The sequence below is a fragment of the Balaenoptera musculus genome, chromosome 13 (assembly GCF_009873245.2).
Source record: "Balaenoptera musculus isolate JJ_BM4_2016_0621 chromosome 13, mBalMus1.pri.v3, whole genome shotgun sequence".
Classification (NCBI taxonomy): Eukaryota; Metazoa; Chordata; class Mammalia; order Artiodactyla; family Balaenopteridae; genus Balaenoptera; species Balaenoptera musculus.
The window spans coordinates 26126358-26142820 of record NC_045797.1 but is presented as its reverse complement, the minus strand read 5'-3'; the positions used below and the strand labels follow the sequence as shown (position 1 = coordinate 26142820).

Below are 16463 nucleotides of genomic sequence, written 5' to 3'. Positions count from 1 at the left end.
GTCAGGTGGATTCTTAACCACTGCACCACCAGGGAAGTTCCTCTTTGCACTTTCTGTCTTTGTCACTTCCTTAAGTTGTTTCAAATTCTCAAGGAGTGTATAAGGTCTCTTGAATTTCATCTTTCCCTTGGTGGTTCCTTCTGAAACCTCATTTTTAGCTATTTTGAGGACTGACTGCTCTCTAGGGCTATATCACAGCTGTTGTCCAGGGACCTTCCTTCATTATTCTTCTGTTTCAACCCCTCTCTCCTGGATCCCATTGTCTTCCCCTTCTTTGTTCATGGAGGTAATATATATTATACATACATAACTTCCTAAGAAGATATGAGAGAGAAGTGAAATAATTTTTTGCATATCCTAAACTGTTTTCTACCCTCACTCTTGACCGGTGGTTTGGCTGAATAGAGAATGCTAGGCTGGAAACTATTCTCCCACAGAATTTTGAAGGCATTGGTCCGGCATCTTCTCTTGTCTAAGTTCCTGAAGAGCAGTCTTCTGATAGTCTGATTTTTATTCATTTATAGGTGACCTGTTCCTGTTTCTTTAAAAGTTTTTAGGACTTTTCTTTTCTTCACACTTAATATTCTAAAATTTCATAATGACATATCAAAGTGTGAGGATTTTTCTTCCCAATCATTCTTTGTGTAGAGTACTCAGTTGGCCCATATTATTTGAGACTACTATGTCATAGTGTTGGGGAATTATCTTATTTATTATTTATCTTATTTATTTAAAAAATTAAAATTTTAATAATAAAATATTTCAAACCTGTAGAATGATAGTTATATGTCATTGTCCAGAATTAGCAGATGTTAACATTTTATCATATTTGCTTCATATCTATATCTATCTATCAAAAATATCAAAGATACAGCTGAAACATCACCATTAAACCTTACCTGTCCCCAGATGTAAACTGAAGTTAGTGTGTCTCATTCCTCTGCATGATTTTATGCTTCTATTACTTATAAATGTAGCAATAAATAACATTGGCAGTGTTTTGTGTGTTTTAAAGTTTTACATAAATAATGTCATTTTGTTTGTATCTTTTTACAACTTGCTTTTTTAATTCATTATGTTACTGAGCTTTATACACGTGATACATAGAGATCTAGTTAATTCATTTAAACTCCCTATAGCTTTCCATTATGTATCAGTTAGGAAGACCTTCAGCTAAAAGTAACATAAAACTTGGCTAGTAGTTTAAATATACTAGGTAGATTTTTTCTTTTCACATAACAGGAAGACCAGAGATAAACAGTCTAGAGCTCAGTGATTTTATCAGGAGCCCAAGTTTATTCTAGCCTTCTGCTTTGTCCTTAGCCTGTGCCTTTGGTTTTCATACCTGTCACATCATTGTTGCAAGATGACTGCTTCATCTAGAAGTCTCATGCCTAGAGTCTGTGCAGGAAAAGGGGGAAGGTAAAGGGCAAAACATGCATTCTAACTGTGTCTGTCACTTTTTATTAGGAAGATAAAAGTTTTCCTGGAAACCCTACCTAGTAGACTTCCATTAAATCTCATTGGCTCGGTAGGGTAGGGTCACATGACTACTCCTAAGATCATTTGCTGGCCAAGGGCCGTAAGATTACAATGAATGGTTTAGACAGATCACAATTTATGTCTGCGGTTGGGGAAGGTATGTATAGCAATCAAGGGCCCTATGTCTCTACCTGAGCAAAATGGGGTTCTATAAACAGGCAAGGAGAGGAAGGAACAAACGTTGGAAAGTGTAGCAGACACTTCTAGATGAGCACTCAGTGCCCATTCTCCCAGTTTTCCTTACTAGCAGAACCCAATCTTATTTGCCCAGAGTCTTTTAATTCAGCTGTGGTTTTGAGTAACAAAAAAGTTAACTATAAATTTAGTGGTTTAATTTTTCATCGTAAAAAGAAGTCCAAGTGTGGGCTGTCCAGTGCTAGTAGAGTGGTTCACTGAAGATGTTAAGGACACAGGCTCCTTCGTCCCTTGTGTCCATAGTCAGCATATAGCCTTCACTCCCATGATGACAAGATGGCTGCTGCACTTCCAGGCATCATGTTCCAGGCTCTAGATATAAGGATGAAATATAATTTGCCAGATATAATACGGTTTACCAGATAAAATACAGTTTGCCCAGTTAAATTTGAATTTCAGATGAACAGTGAATAGTTTTTTAGTATAAGTATGTCTCAAATAGTGCATGGGGGGACTTCCCTGGTGGTGCGGTGGTTAAGAATCAGCCTGCCAATGCAGGGGACACGGGTTCGAGCCCTGGTCGGGGAAGATCCCACATGCCACAGAGCAACAAAGCCCATGCGCCACAACTACTGAAGCCCGCACGCCTAGAGCCCGTGCTCCACGACAAGAGAAGCCACCGCAATGAGAAGCCTGCTCACTGCAACGAAGAGTAGCCCCCGCTTGCCGCAACTAGAGAAAGCCTGCACGCAGCAACAGACCCAACACAGCCAAAAATAAATAAATAAATAAATTAATTAATTAAGAAATAGAGCATGGGGTATACTTATACTAAAAATTATTTATTGTGTATGTGAAGTTCATATTTAACCTGGAGAAACTGTATTTTTGTTTGCTAAATCTAGCAACCCTATTCAGGGAGGGAGGAAGAAGAAGGAATAATGAAGGGGGTTTCTTTTGGAGAGGATTTATCCAGGAAGGGAATCTTTCTCCAGGTTCTTTCACCTATATCTCTTTAGAGAGGGATTGCTGAAGGGCATCTGGGGGAAATGATTATTTTCAGTTGGCCACATTGCTGCCCTGAACAAAATAAGAACAGAAGAGGGGACAGACATCAGGCAGGTAGCTAGCAGTGTCCTCCACACGTGCCTCCATGCACACAGCCCCACTTTGTTTCCCCATCATCCCCAAATAGTTATATCCAGTGGGGACGTTCAAAATATTTCACAACCAATATGGCACCAACACTAACCAATAAGAATGGATACCAGCCACAAACAGAAGCCATACTGGTGCATATTAGTGGAAAACCAACTTTGCTTATATCATAATTTTTCTTAAAATTAACATTTATTTTTATTTATTATGACTGTATAAATTTTGCTCACAGTTGACTTGCATAATGTACCATGATTACTTTTCCTTTCTACAATTCTTTATTCTTGGTAGAATCTCGGTACCCTGTCGAAATAGTCAAATACATCCAGATAATTGATCAGTTCTAGGTTCTCCTTGGAGACATCCTGTCCAGAGCCTGATCTAAGATGCACCTGTTGCTCCCTGGACTGCTGCACAGCTCCCCTCCTAGGACCTACCTGTGCCAATCTTTTGTGGTGAATCGCATTTCCCAGATGCCATATTCCTTTCTTTGATGTTCCTTCATCTTGCTTCAATCACTTCCTGAGAAAATTTTTGAGACATTTCATGTCTGAAAATGTCCTTATTCTACTCTCACATTTGATTGATAGCTTAGTTAGGACTGGAATTCTAGGTTGGAAATAATTTTTCCTCAGTTTTGAAGGCATGAATCCCTTGTCTTATAGCTTCCACTGTGGCTATTCAGAAATCAATGCCAGTTTTTTTTTTTTTTTTAGAATTTTTTTTAAAAATTTTATTTATTTATTTATTTATTTATGGCTGTGTTGGGTCTTCGTTTCTGTGCGAGGGCTTTCTCTAGTTGTGGCAAGTGGGGGCCACTCTTCATCGCGGTGCGCGGGCCTCTCACTATCGCGGCCTCTCTTGTTGCAGAGCACAGGCTCCAGACGCGCAGGCTCAGCAATTGTGGCTCACGGGGCCAGTTGCTCCGTGGCATGTGGGATCTTCCCAGACCAGGGCTTGAACCCGTGTCCCCTGCATTGGCAGGCAGACTCTCAACCACTGCGCCACCAGGGAAGCCCCAATGCCAGTTTTCATGGTGGATTATCTGTAGGTGAATTATATTCTTATTCTGGAAGCTTTTAAGGTCTTCTGTTTATATGTAATATTCTAAAACTTCATGATGATGTGAGTTGGAGTGGATTTTTTGTATGTATGTATGTATTTATTTTTGGCTGTGTTGGGTCTTCTTCGTTGCTGCGCACGGGCTTTCTCTAGTTGCGGAGAGCGGGAGCTACTCTATTGCAGTGCACGGGCTTATTGTGGTGGTTTCTCTTTGTTGCAGAGCACAGGCTCTAGGCGCGTGGGCTTCAGTAGTTGTGGCTCACGGGCTCTAGAGTGCAGGCTCAGTAGTTGTAGCTCACGGGCTCTAGAGCACAGGCTCAGTAGTTGTGGCGCATGGGCTTAGTTGCTCCATGGCATGTGGGATCTTCCCCAACCGGGGCTCCAACCTGTGTCCCCTGCATTGGCAGGAGAATTCTTAACCACTGAGCCACGAGGGAAGTCCTGGAGTGGATTTTTTTTAAAAAAATTATTTTTCTGAGCTCTCAGCAGCCCCTTTCAATCAGGAGATTAAAATCTTTCAGTTCTGGGAAGTGTTCTTATGTCATTTTCTTAATAATTTCCTCTCTACCATGTTTCCTGATTTCTCTTTCAGAAACTCCTACTACTTTGATTTTGGAACCCCTGGATTGATCCCCTGATTTCCTTGTCTTTTTCCTAAAATTTTCCTTTGTATTTGTGCTCTGTTATCTGATGTATTTTTTCAACTTCATGTTCCAACTCTTGTATTGAAAATTTTCTTCTAACATCTCTTTAATTTCCAAGAGTTCTTTCTTATACTTTAAAAGTTCCAGGTTTATAGAATTCTGCTTTTCTTTTTGTCATGGATACAATGTTTTTTTCTAGTCCACTTGAAGATGTTAATTATATGGTTTTTAAGTGGTTCTTTGGCTGCTTGCAGTGCTCCTGTTTTCTTGGACTTCGTCTTTTCCTGTTTGTTTTGGTCTGTGTCATTCTGGTGATTCTGCTGGCCATCATAATTTGGAGTGGAGCTGCTAAACAGCTGTTTGACAGCCTGGACTTCTTGAATGATAGACTCAAGGTGGGCAATTGGGTGGAGCCCTAACCATTTTGTTAGAGATCTCCAAAATGTCAGAATCTTTAAGTCCTCCAGTCTCCTTCCTGGAGTGTGTAAGCTTCATTACTGTTCTAGGAGAGGGCTGAGTGGCTCACTATCTTTAATTAAATCCTTTTTTCCCCCAGTGAAATGACACCTTCTTGCTCTCAACTATCCAAGGGCCATGTGAGTTAACTTTCCATCTTCTGGGATAGGGGAGCCATTCTAGGAGACTGAACCTAGGAGCAAGATCTGAGGGTTTAACTTAGTCCTTATGAAGATTTTCAACCAACTCTCCTGTTTTCGGCCCCATCCTCTCTCCTGGTGTTCAGGTGTAACGACTACTTCCAACTCCCCTTTCTCTACTTTTGAGAACAATTTTGTATAAGTTAGAGACTATATATACTTGAAGGTTCAGATAAAACATTAAAAAAAAACCAAACTATATGCTTCTGGTGTTTATTTTTCTTCTCATTACAGAAAATTTTCAAACTTAATAAAAATAGAAAAAATAATATGATGATCCTTTTGTCCCTACAAAGCAGCTTCAATAATTATCAATATATGACTGGTTGTGATGCCTTTCCCGTAACCATTTCAGTTATTGGTTAATTTGGAGTTTCTAATTCTTTAAAGTTATTTGATCATTTCTATTACTTTTCTAATCAAATATCTGTTTATTAGCCTTGTGACTAAGAGCTATAGTTCCAGAAACAGGCAGTCTGGGTTTGAATTGCTGTTCCCCCCTTTGAGCAGTCAATTATGCCTTCTGTGCCTCAGTTTCCTCATCTGTAAAATGGGAACAACAATGTTACTTATAGCGAAGATTCAAGTAAGTCATACACGCAGAGCAGAGCATTTAAAATAATGCCTGGCACATTGCAACAGTAGCTGTTATTATTATCTAAGTTAAAATGTATTGGCGTGAAGTTTTTCATGGCATTCACTTATAATTTTTAAATTCTCTACTATATTTTTAGTTACATCCCTTTTTCATTCCAAATGTTGTTTACGTATGAATATTCTCTTCTCTTGTTGATTAGTCTTGCATGGTTTGCCTATTTTAATAATCTTTTCAAATAATTGCCTTTAGATTCATGAACCATCTCTATGCTCAGTTGCTTTCTATTTCATTATTTGTTGCTTTCATCTTTTATATTTAAGTTCTTCTACTTTCTTTTCTCTCTCGTTTTCTTCTAGGTTCTTTAGTTAAATGCTTATCACATTTATTTTCCTTCTACTTTCCTCTCTCCCTCCCTCTTTCTTTCCTTTCTCCATTTTTTCTCAAAGTATATTGTATCCCACAAGTTTCAAGTTGTAATTCAAGTCTAAATATGTAATAAGTTCCATTGTGATTTCCTGTTAAGCCCATCATGAGAAATTATTTTTAGTTTCCAAATATATGTATATATAATATATTTATTATACACATATATATAAATATATATTTATATATTTATTTATATATACAGTCATTCCTTGGTATCTGTGGGGCATTTGTTCCAGGACCGCCCGCTCCATACCAAAATCTGCGATGCTTAAGTCCCTTATATGAAATGGCATAGTATTTGTGTATAAACCAAGGCACCTCTTCCTGTATGCTTTAAATCATCTCTAGATTACTTATAATACCTAACAATGTAAATACTATGTAAAAAGTTGTAAATACAATGTAACGTTATGTAAATAGTTGTTGGTGTGTGGCAGATTCAAGTTTTTCTTTTTGGAACTTTCTGGAATATTTTTAAAAAATATTTTTGGTTCATGGTTGGTGGAATTCATGGATGCAGAAGCCACAGATAATCTGTATAGTTTTGGGTTTTTTGTTTTTTGTTTTTTTACTGTAGAAGTATGATACAGATTCTTTAAAATTTACTAAGGCTTTCCTGAGACCTAGTATATGTGCTCTCTTTGTAAATGTTCCATTTGTACTTGAAAAAGAAGTGTGTTCTCTTATATATATATCTCCCCAACATATATATATTTGAGATTCCTCAATTTGTTTATATGTTCTTTTGTCTTAATTTTTTTCATCTGCACTAAGGTCTTCCACTATGAGTATGAATTTGACCATTTCTCCTTGAAATTTTACCTTTTTGTGTCATATACATTTTGAGGCTGTGTTCATCTTTTACTTTATAGTTATGAAGGTGGAGGAGGAAAAGGCTGGGGTAGGGAAGCTGGACCCCACTAACTACAGGAGACGATGTCAGGATCAGGAAGGTAAGGTCACCTTGAGAACTTGATGCAAATTCTCGGAGGGTCTGGGAATTCCTTGGATATCCTTATAACAGCCCTTCCAGCTGGGGAAACTAGAGAGTTGGTCCCTTTCCCTGACTCACCCACAGTGTCTCCTCTAGATCTGGTGAGACCAGCCTTAACCATGTCTTAAAGGGACCACGTGGTCAGGTTGGAGGCAGGTAACTGGTACTAGGATTACGGCATAGCTTCTCCATCACAAAATTAAGCTCACTTATTTTACAAGCTCTACAAATCATACTAAATGTCAAATATCAACTTTTTATAGATTCTAAAAATGGCAGCTCAGGTTAAACCAATGAAGAGGGTATTGAGTGGGGATATTTTTGTTGCTCCAGAATTGCTCACTCAGAGACCCTAAGTATCCTACATTCTACAGAAAAGCAGCCACAGAGTTTATGAAGAGGCACTACCCCAGCCCTTTGGGAGGGAGACAGTAATCTTCCTGTCCAGCTGGATGCTTCCTGAGCTGAGGAATGTGTAGAGCCACTCTGGGGCTGTTGATGAAGAAGAATGCAGTGAGGAGCTGGCACTGTCCTGAGCCAAAGTACAAGATGTTCACAGTGAGAAGAGTGGTCCTGCAGAGCAAAGAAAAAAGCTGGGGGTGGGCTAGTGATTCCCTACAGTTCACCAGCTAAACAGCCACACTCTGATGGTTATAGTGGAGAAAATGAGACAAGTTAGATCCAGGGCAGAAAGAAAATATTTCCCTGACAACCATCCCCCTGATTTTTTTAAAAAGGGTGCTCTTTGTTTGTATAACCCCTCACAATTCCCAAAATCATGTTCCCATTCACCATTCCATTCTATCTTCTCAAGAACCATGCCTAGCCAGTAGAGAAAGAATTTTTATTCCTGCACTATCGGTGAGAACACTGAGTCCCAGAGAAGCAGATGTGCATGGCCATACAGCAGGTGAAGAACAAGTCAGGGAGCACCCAGGACAGCTAACTTTTGGTAGAGGCCTTTCTGATACATCTGCTGTTTCTCATTTCCAATCCTGGCCTCAAGGGTGGAGAATAGGAACTCATCATTGAAAGAACCAAATATGCTAAACCTTTAAAGTAGAACTACTTATCTCTAAATATTGGTGTCCATGGCTTACTTCAAATTACAGCTTGCTCAGGCTCAGTGTAGGAGAGAGAAGGAAGGAGATGCACCAGTCATTCTGATACTGGTTCACTAGGAAGTGAGGCTGCGCTTCATAAAGATATCTACCTTAAATTTCTCATTACACCCATGAGAGACTGAGGGTCCGGAAGAGCAAGCAGTAGGATAAGGTGGGGGTGAGCTGGGATTCTAAAGAGCTTTGGACACTGACATCCATGTAACCTTACTCTCCAGTGCCTAGTAATGCACCAGCCAGCGTAGACTAACACAGAATCTGCTCACCAGAGTGGGCATTCAACATGTCTCTAAAAGGCCTAGACATGTTTCTTCAAGTTTCAGCTTCATTTGGTTTCAGTGTGATATGTGCAGTCAGTGATGCCCAGGCATCTAGTATGTCAGTTTCAGGAGTTTGAGCCAACAGGTAGCCCTCTCCTCCAGGGGAAAAAAACAAACAAACAAACAAAAACAAAACAACCGCCCCCCAAAAAACCCCTCACAAAGTTAGTGTAGATCTTGATGTAAGAACACAAAGTCCAATTTCCCACTCTGCCACAGACTTTCAAATTTTAGTTGCTATTCTTGGGCTTCAGAAATAGTCATAATGATCAATAGCTGTTGACCAGCCCTAGGGAAAATTTTTACCACAAATCAATCAATGTGATACACCACATTAATGAAATGAAGAATAAAAATTATATGGTCATCTCAATAGATGCAGGAAAAGCATTTGACAAAATTCAACATCCATGCATGATTTAAAAAAAAAAAACCCTCAACAAACTGGTTATAGAGGGAATGTTCCTCAATATAATATAGACCATATATGACAAGCCCATAGCTAACATCATACTCAATGATGAAAAGCTGAAAGCTCTTCTCTAAGATCAGGAACAAAACAAAGATGCCCACTCTTGCCACTTTTATTCAAAATAGTACTGGAAGTCCTAGCCAGAGCAATTAGGCAAGAAAAAGAAATAAAAGGCAAGAAGAAGAAATTTTTAAATTGGAAAGGGAGAAGTAAAACTGTCTCCATTTGCTGATGGCATAATATTATAAATAGAAAATGCTAAAAATTCCACCAAAAAACTGTTAGAACTAAAAAAAATTTTTTTAATTAAAATTGCAGGATACAAAATCAATATACAAAAATCAGTTGCATTTCTATACACTAACAATGAACTTTCAGAAAGAGAAATTAACAGAACAATTCCATTTACAATTGTATCAAAAAGAATAAAATACCTAGGAAAAAATTTAACCGAGGAGATAAAAGATCTGTGCACTGAAAACTGTAAGACATTGATGGAAGAAATTGAAGACAACACAAATGCATGGAAAGATATTCCATGTTTATGGACTGGAAGAATTAATATTGTTAAAATGTCCATATTAGCCAAAACAATCTACAGATTCAATGGAATCCCAATCAAAATTTCAATGATTTTTTTTCACAGAAATATAAAAATCAGTCCAGAAATTCATATGGAACCACAAAGGACCCTGAATAACTAAAGCAATCTTGAGAAAGAAGAACACAGCTTGAAGATCACACTTCCTGATTTCAAACTATATTACAAACTACTGTATTCAAAACAGTATGGTACTGGCATAAAAACAGACATACAGATCAATGGAACAGAATAGAGAGCCCAGAAATAAACCCACACATATATAGTCAATTAATTTACAACAAAGGAGCCAAAATATACAATGGGGAAAGGATAGTGTCTTCAATAAATGATATTGGGAAAACTAGGCAGCCACATGCAAAAGAATGAAACTGGACCCCTATCTTACACCATACAGAAAAATCAACTCAAAATGGATTGAAGACTTGAACGTAGGACCTGAAACCATGAAACTCTTAGAAGAAAACATAAGGGGTAAGCTCCTTGACATCAGTCTTGGCAATTATTTTTTTTAATTTGACATCAAAAGCAAAGGCAACAAAATAAAAAACAAAGTTAAACTACGTCAAGCTAAAAAGCTTCTGCGCAGCAAAGGAAATTATCAACAAAATGAAAAGGTAACCTACAGAATGGGAGAAAATATTTGCAAATCACATATCTGATAAGAGGTTAATACCCAAAATATATGAAGAATTCATACAATTCAATAGAAAAAGAAAACAAAACAAAAATACAATTTAAAAATGGAAGAGAAACTGAATAGAAATTTTTCCAAAGAAAACATACAAATGGCTAACAGGTACTTGAAAATGTGCTCAACATCATTAAATCATCAGGGAAATTCAAATTAAAACCACAATGAGATATCACCTCACAACTGTTAGAATGGCTATCATCTAAGACAAGGGATAACAAATGTTGGCAAGGATGTGGAGAAAAGGAAACCATTGTTCACTGTTGGTGGGAATGCAAATTGGTGCAGACACTGTGGAAAACAGTATGGGGATTCCTCAAAAATTAGTAACAGAACTACTGTATGATCCAGCAATTCCACTTTTGAGTATATACCCAAAAGAAATGAAATCATTATCTTGAAAATATATCTGTACTCTCATGTTCATTGCAGCATTATTTATAATAGTCAAGACATAGAAACAACCTAAGTGTCCATCAGCAGTTGAATGGTTAAAGAAAATGTGATATACATATGAATATTATTCAGCCATAAAAAAGAAAGAAATCTTGCCATTTGCAACATGAATGGACCTTGAAGACATTATGCTAAGTGTCTTAGACAGAGAGACAAATACTGTATGATCTCACTTATACATGGAATCTAAAAATCCAAACTCATGGAAACAGGGAATAGGTTGGTGGTTACCAGAGGCTGGGGGTGTGAGGTGAGGAATTGGGTGAAGGTGGTCAAAAGGCACAAACTTTCAGTTATAAGATAAATTAGTCATGGGGATGTGATGTACTGTATGGTGACTGTAGTTAACAATAGTGTATTTTATGCTTGAAAGTTGCTAAGAGACTAAATCTTGAAAGTTCTCATCACAAGAAAAAAAATTTGTAACTATGTGTGGTGATGGATGTTAACTGAACTTATTGTGGTAGTCATTTTGCAGATATACGTATATCAAATCATTATGTTGTACACCTTAAATTAATACAATATTATATGCCAATCACATCCCAAGTTAAAAAAATAATAGGGGAAACTGGAGGTGGCATATGGTAGGGTACATGGAACTTCATGTACTATCTGCTCAATTATTCTGTAAATCTAAAATTGTACTAAGAAAACTATTAATTATTTTAAAGATTGTTGACCAACTCAAGACAATACAGATGAGAGACTGGTGGCAGAATGTCCTTCCTGAGGTCTGAGGGAATTCTAGCTGCCTCTTTGTGCACAGAGTTAGTGGGGGATTTACATACCAGCCAGGGTTCTTAGTGGAATTCTGAATTAGGGTTCTTGGTAGCTCTAGTTCTTGAAAATTCTAGTTTACAAAACCAGCTTTGAGAAATCCTTAATAACTCACTTCTCTGATGAGTAGTAGTTCACATAGTCCTTGGTTGTTAGTAAAAATGGCCCTTGAAGGAAATGCATATGGCTTTCCCATAACAATTGAAGCCGGGGCTTGGCATTTTGAACTAAATCTGTGACCCACCGAGGGCCTCTCTCCTGGACCACGTGTCATAAACCATATGTGTTTATTGCTGCTCTGGACTAGCAAGAATGGGGAGATGGGAGTCCTGCTCATTCTGACAGAATTCTAACTATAGGGCCAAGGGTCTCCCTTCCAGCAACTGGGGAGTTGGTTCAGAGTTGGAATTCTATCAAGCCCAGTGGCCCCGTCCAGGAATCCTATGTCTTCTGATCTTCTTCAGTGGCCTCAGCTCTTTGTAACTGGAAAATATTAAGGAGAAATGCCAATTTTCAGTAACTCTACCTACCTTCTCTTTGATTCTGTGCCGACAGACTGCCGTTCCATCCACATTGGGCTTTCAGTCCCCAGTTACCCTCACAGGAAAAGAGACCAGAAGGGACATCTTTCAGGCCTGCAAAAGGTCCGCTGGGGCTTGCGGCCAGACAAGCCGCAGCAGGGGCTGGCCAGTGCCGGCAGCACTGTGGATCATGTCAGCAGGACACGTGAGTTCTTGAGGGGACCATTCTGGGGAGCCATCTGCTGGGTGGTCCAGATGGGGCAGGGCAGGGCAGGGCAGGGGGATTCTCTGGAGAATGTGAGGAACGCCCCATGTTGCTCAGGCCTCTCAGTCCCCTCTGCTCTGCTGCCACGGCAGACCAGCCTCTCTGCTCAGGGATGCCTTTAGTCAGGCTGAGCCCCTGTTCCTCTCTGGTGACTCTGAGACCTCTGCTCTGATCCATTCTGCCTTGATTTCACAGTTTAATTCTCAGAATTATTTCCTGTTTCCAAATTCCTAGGGGCCACACAGCCGTTGCCCGAAGAGCCAATAACAAACGTGAGTGTCTGGCGTGAGGTGTTGTGCTCAGTAAACTGAATTCCTTATTGCATTCCCTCCACCCTCGCTCTTCACCTGAGCTTGAAGGAATGGTCTGGAATTGTCTGGGCACCCTGCTCCTCAGCTTGCAGAGTCCTGGAGGCTTTCTCCCAGGTCAGCAGAGCCCCTGAGGCCTTCCTCTGCTGTTGAGGAAATCAGTTCTGGGCTGGTTAAAAATCAGTCTTTTGTTCCTTCCTGTGGAAAGAAAAGTATCAATCTTAAGAGGAGTGAAAAGATTAGAGCACAACTGTGACATTTTATCCTTTTGAGCCTTCGCTGTTTCTAGGGAAATGATTTCACCTGCAGCATATCCCAAATCTGCGTAATAAATGGTACCTAATTGGTTTCTACTATATAGTTCCACTGTCTTGAGCAAGGCAAAATGAGTTATTTTACCATCTAAACCTTCAAAAGAACGTCAGAGGCAGTAACAGCCTCTTAACATTACTGTAGGAGACCTGACATACACGCTTGCGAAGGCCATCTGAGTCACCCCCAACCCTGCACTGCCCTGAACAACTGCTGTCATTGGCACCAAGTCTACCAAGGCCTGTGACTTTTCCAAAGTAAATGTGCCTATGTGGGAGAGGGGTTAATGGGGAGTCCTTTGGAGGTGTCTAGTTTAAGAGATAAGCTTTGATTAAAATATGCATGTGCACACATACACGCAAACATGCACACACAGGCTTGTGCACACATACATGTTCAGGGGTAGACATATCAGAGACCCAAAGGAGGGCAAGCCTGGTGGGAAGGCCTGCTCCCCATGTTGGACCTGGATGCCTCCCACTCACTCTCTGGGGCATTCTCCTGTCACCCCACCACATTCAGAGATGAAATCACCCTTCCAAAGTTGAGTCTGCTGGATCCTTCCTGAGTCAGGGAAGAGGAAAGTGGGTTAGAGCTGGTGCTCTCTGATCAAAGGGTTTGGAGGAGGTCTAATAAATGGTATTTGTTGATGCAACATGGTGCATCACAGAAGTGGTCATGAATGGTGGATTTTATGTTGTTTTGGTGGTTTCTGGTTAAGGGGACACTGGTTTTAACTGGAAACCAAAGGGGAGGGAATGGAGAATCCTTTGGTACATTTGCACATTCAGTTCATTCTCTTCACAGCCTGCTATTCCCATGCACGTCACATGGCATGGCTGTGGAACAGGGGAGAGAATGGGAGGGCCTAGGAGGACAGGAAATTTCAGGCCATGTCTTTCAAGCGGGAGTAAAGTAAGAACCCCTTTTAAAGGGAAAAGAGGTTGTGGACCCATGAAAATGCATTTGTACATTTGTAGAGCCCCAGGGGACCATAAAAATCCCAGTTTGAGAAATAATATCTTAATTAAGGTTTTATTCCATAAAAGTATCTTACATTTTTGAATTATAACAACAGAAAAGTTTCGCCCTTATATGTAATGAAAGAAATCTTTTTAAGATTATCATCAAAATGGAAACATGAAATTAAAAAATTCTAATAGATCCCACCTACCCCTAAGAATACTTTCCAGACCACAGTTCCAGACATGCTGACTTAAGGGAGCCACAAAGCCTGCTAGCGAAGTCAACAGCCACCGTGAGTTTTCTGTAGCCCATGGGGGCTGAGCTTGTTCCGGCCATTCTCTTAGGGGTGGTAGAGGTTCACCCCTCAGTCCTTCACTTCTTTCAAACCAAACAGGGCTTTGTGTGTATGATGCAAATATAAACCCTGCTCCACCACATCCCAGCGTCAGTAACAATGACCCGAGGAAGGGAAAACAAAACAGTGCCCAAGTAATTTTACTGCATCATCTGGATAATTGCCTGAATCTGCCACTTTTCTTTGCTGTAGGGCAACTGACCACATATGTTTTCCCTCTCTGAGTGTCCTGTCTATTCTATGAATCCATTCAGACAGCCCAGGCAGGCGGTCTAGCTGACCACAAAGTCCAAGTGGGACCTAGCTCTACAGAAGAGGGGAATCATGCAGAATGGAGGGTGTGGGTGCTGGCCAGGCAGGTGGCTAGACAGAGCTAGGCCTGAGAGTAAAGCAGGCTGTGCAGATGAAGGATTGACAGGTGACTCCTTTAGTTCCTGCCTCACAAAACAATGACAAGAATTCGTACCATGAAATGGTATTTCACTGTAATTTTGTTAACTAAATGTATAGTGTTAATAAAAAGGAGATATTATTATCCCCATCTTCAGATTGGGAAATCAAGGTTTGAAGAGATGTAGTGTGATACAGCGGTAATCAGTGAAACTAGAATTTGAAAACAAGTCTGTAGACTCTAAAACCTGTGTGTGCCCCTTCCACTACACTACTGTCCTTTGTAAGTTATCACTGGTCAGTCACCATGTTGGATATGGGCTGAGAATTACACCCTTTTAAGCAGCCAAATTGCCTTATGATGACAGGGATAGGTAGGTAGTAGTTATACCATAATATGATACGCCATAGCAGTTGGATTGTTTATCCCCCTACTCCTTACCACCCCTTCCTCCAATATGAATATAATTTAGGAAGTCAGTACTTAGCAGCAAATCAATTTTGACTCCAGCAGAGCATATATAGGGAATAGAACCATCAAGCTGTGGTGAGAATCAGCAAGCGCCATGCTTCCTTCCCTGGAAAGAATGCATTTTCTGGCTCTGAGAACCTCTTGAGAGCTATTAGGAGCAAGAGGGTGAAGAGCAGCTGTAGAAATATGGCTGCCCTTTGGCGTTTCTTGGCTGGTGCTAAGAACCGGAGCCAAGATCTAAGAGGAACGAGGCCGACCAAGCCCAACCTGGTGTGTAGGCACTGGGGTCTCAGCGCCTTCATCTGTAGAGTGAAAGATTGTTGTAGGGTGACCAACTGTTTCAGTTTAACTGGGATGGAGGGCTTTCCCAGGACATGGGACGTGGGACTGTCAGTGCTAAAACCGGTCAGTCCGAAGCAAACTGGGATGTTGGTCACACTAAGTTGTGAGCTCCTAGATGAAATATAAACAGACATGAAGTATTTCGCATGGTGCACAGTGCATGACAGGCACTTGACATATGTTACTTCAACTGATCTATGTTAACCCAATTTAAAAGCACTCCTTGGGCTTCCCTCGTGGCGCAGTGGCTAAGACTCTGCCTGCCAATGCAGGGGACACGGGTTTGAGCCCTGCTCTGGGAAGATCCCACATGCCACAGAGCAACTAAGCCCGTGCACCACAACTACAGAGCCTGTGCTCTAGAGCCCACGAGCCACAACTACTGAGCCCACGTGCCACATCTACTGAAACCTGCATGCCTAGAGCCTGTGCTCTGCAACAAGAGAAGCCATCACAATGAGAAGCCTGCGCACCGCAATGAAGAGTAGCCCCCGCTCACCGCAACTAGAGAAAGCCTCTGCTCAGCAAAGAAGACCCAACACAACCAAAAATAAATAAATAAAAAATAAAAGCACTCCTTTATGAGTGGACATCTGGTTTGGCTGCTGTCCTTCGTACTGAGAAGCTTATGAGATCCTTCTGGTGGGAGGGGTGTGAAAAAGTGTTAAGGTCTTCTTCTACTTGCCAAGTATTGAACAACTCTAGGGTCATTAAAAGATCAAAACCACCCCAAGATGAGCAGTAAGGGAGAGAAAGGCTATTTTTTAGCCAGGTGTTTGAGCCTCATATGGTTCCAAAGGCTTTAGATTTCATGGGGTCTTTCTTTCCCATTTCTTTTTATTTACTTATTTGTTTGTTTGTTTATTTTTGGCT

At 40.3% G+C, this 16463-nt stretch overlaps 1 protein-coding gene across 4 annotated transcripts in view; it reads left to right on the top strand.

Annotated features, from left to right (window-relative positions):
- Positions 1-16463, top strand: part of SLC4A5 (solute carrier family 4 member 5) — a 126789-nt gene that overhangs the window by 23256 nt on the left and 87070 nt on the right. For 3 of the 4 annotated variants that reach the window (XM_036873620.1, XM_036873619.1, XM_036873622.1), the window contains exons 2-3: positions 7094-7174; positions 12215-12385. In XM_036873620.1, the coding sequence (XP_036729515.1) occupies positions 7096-7174; positions 12215-12385 (250 nt within the window). In that variant the 5' untranslated portion in view covers positions 7094-7095. Of the gene's footprint in view, positions 1-7093; positions 7175-12214; positions 12386-12679; positions 12718-16463 lie in introns of all 4 variants that reach the window. The other variant, XM_036873621.1, reaches the window with a different exon arrangement.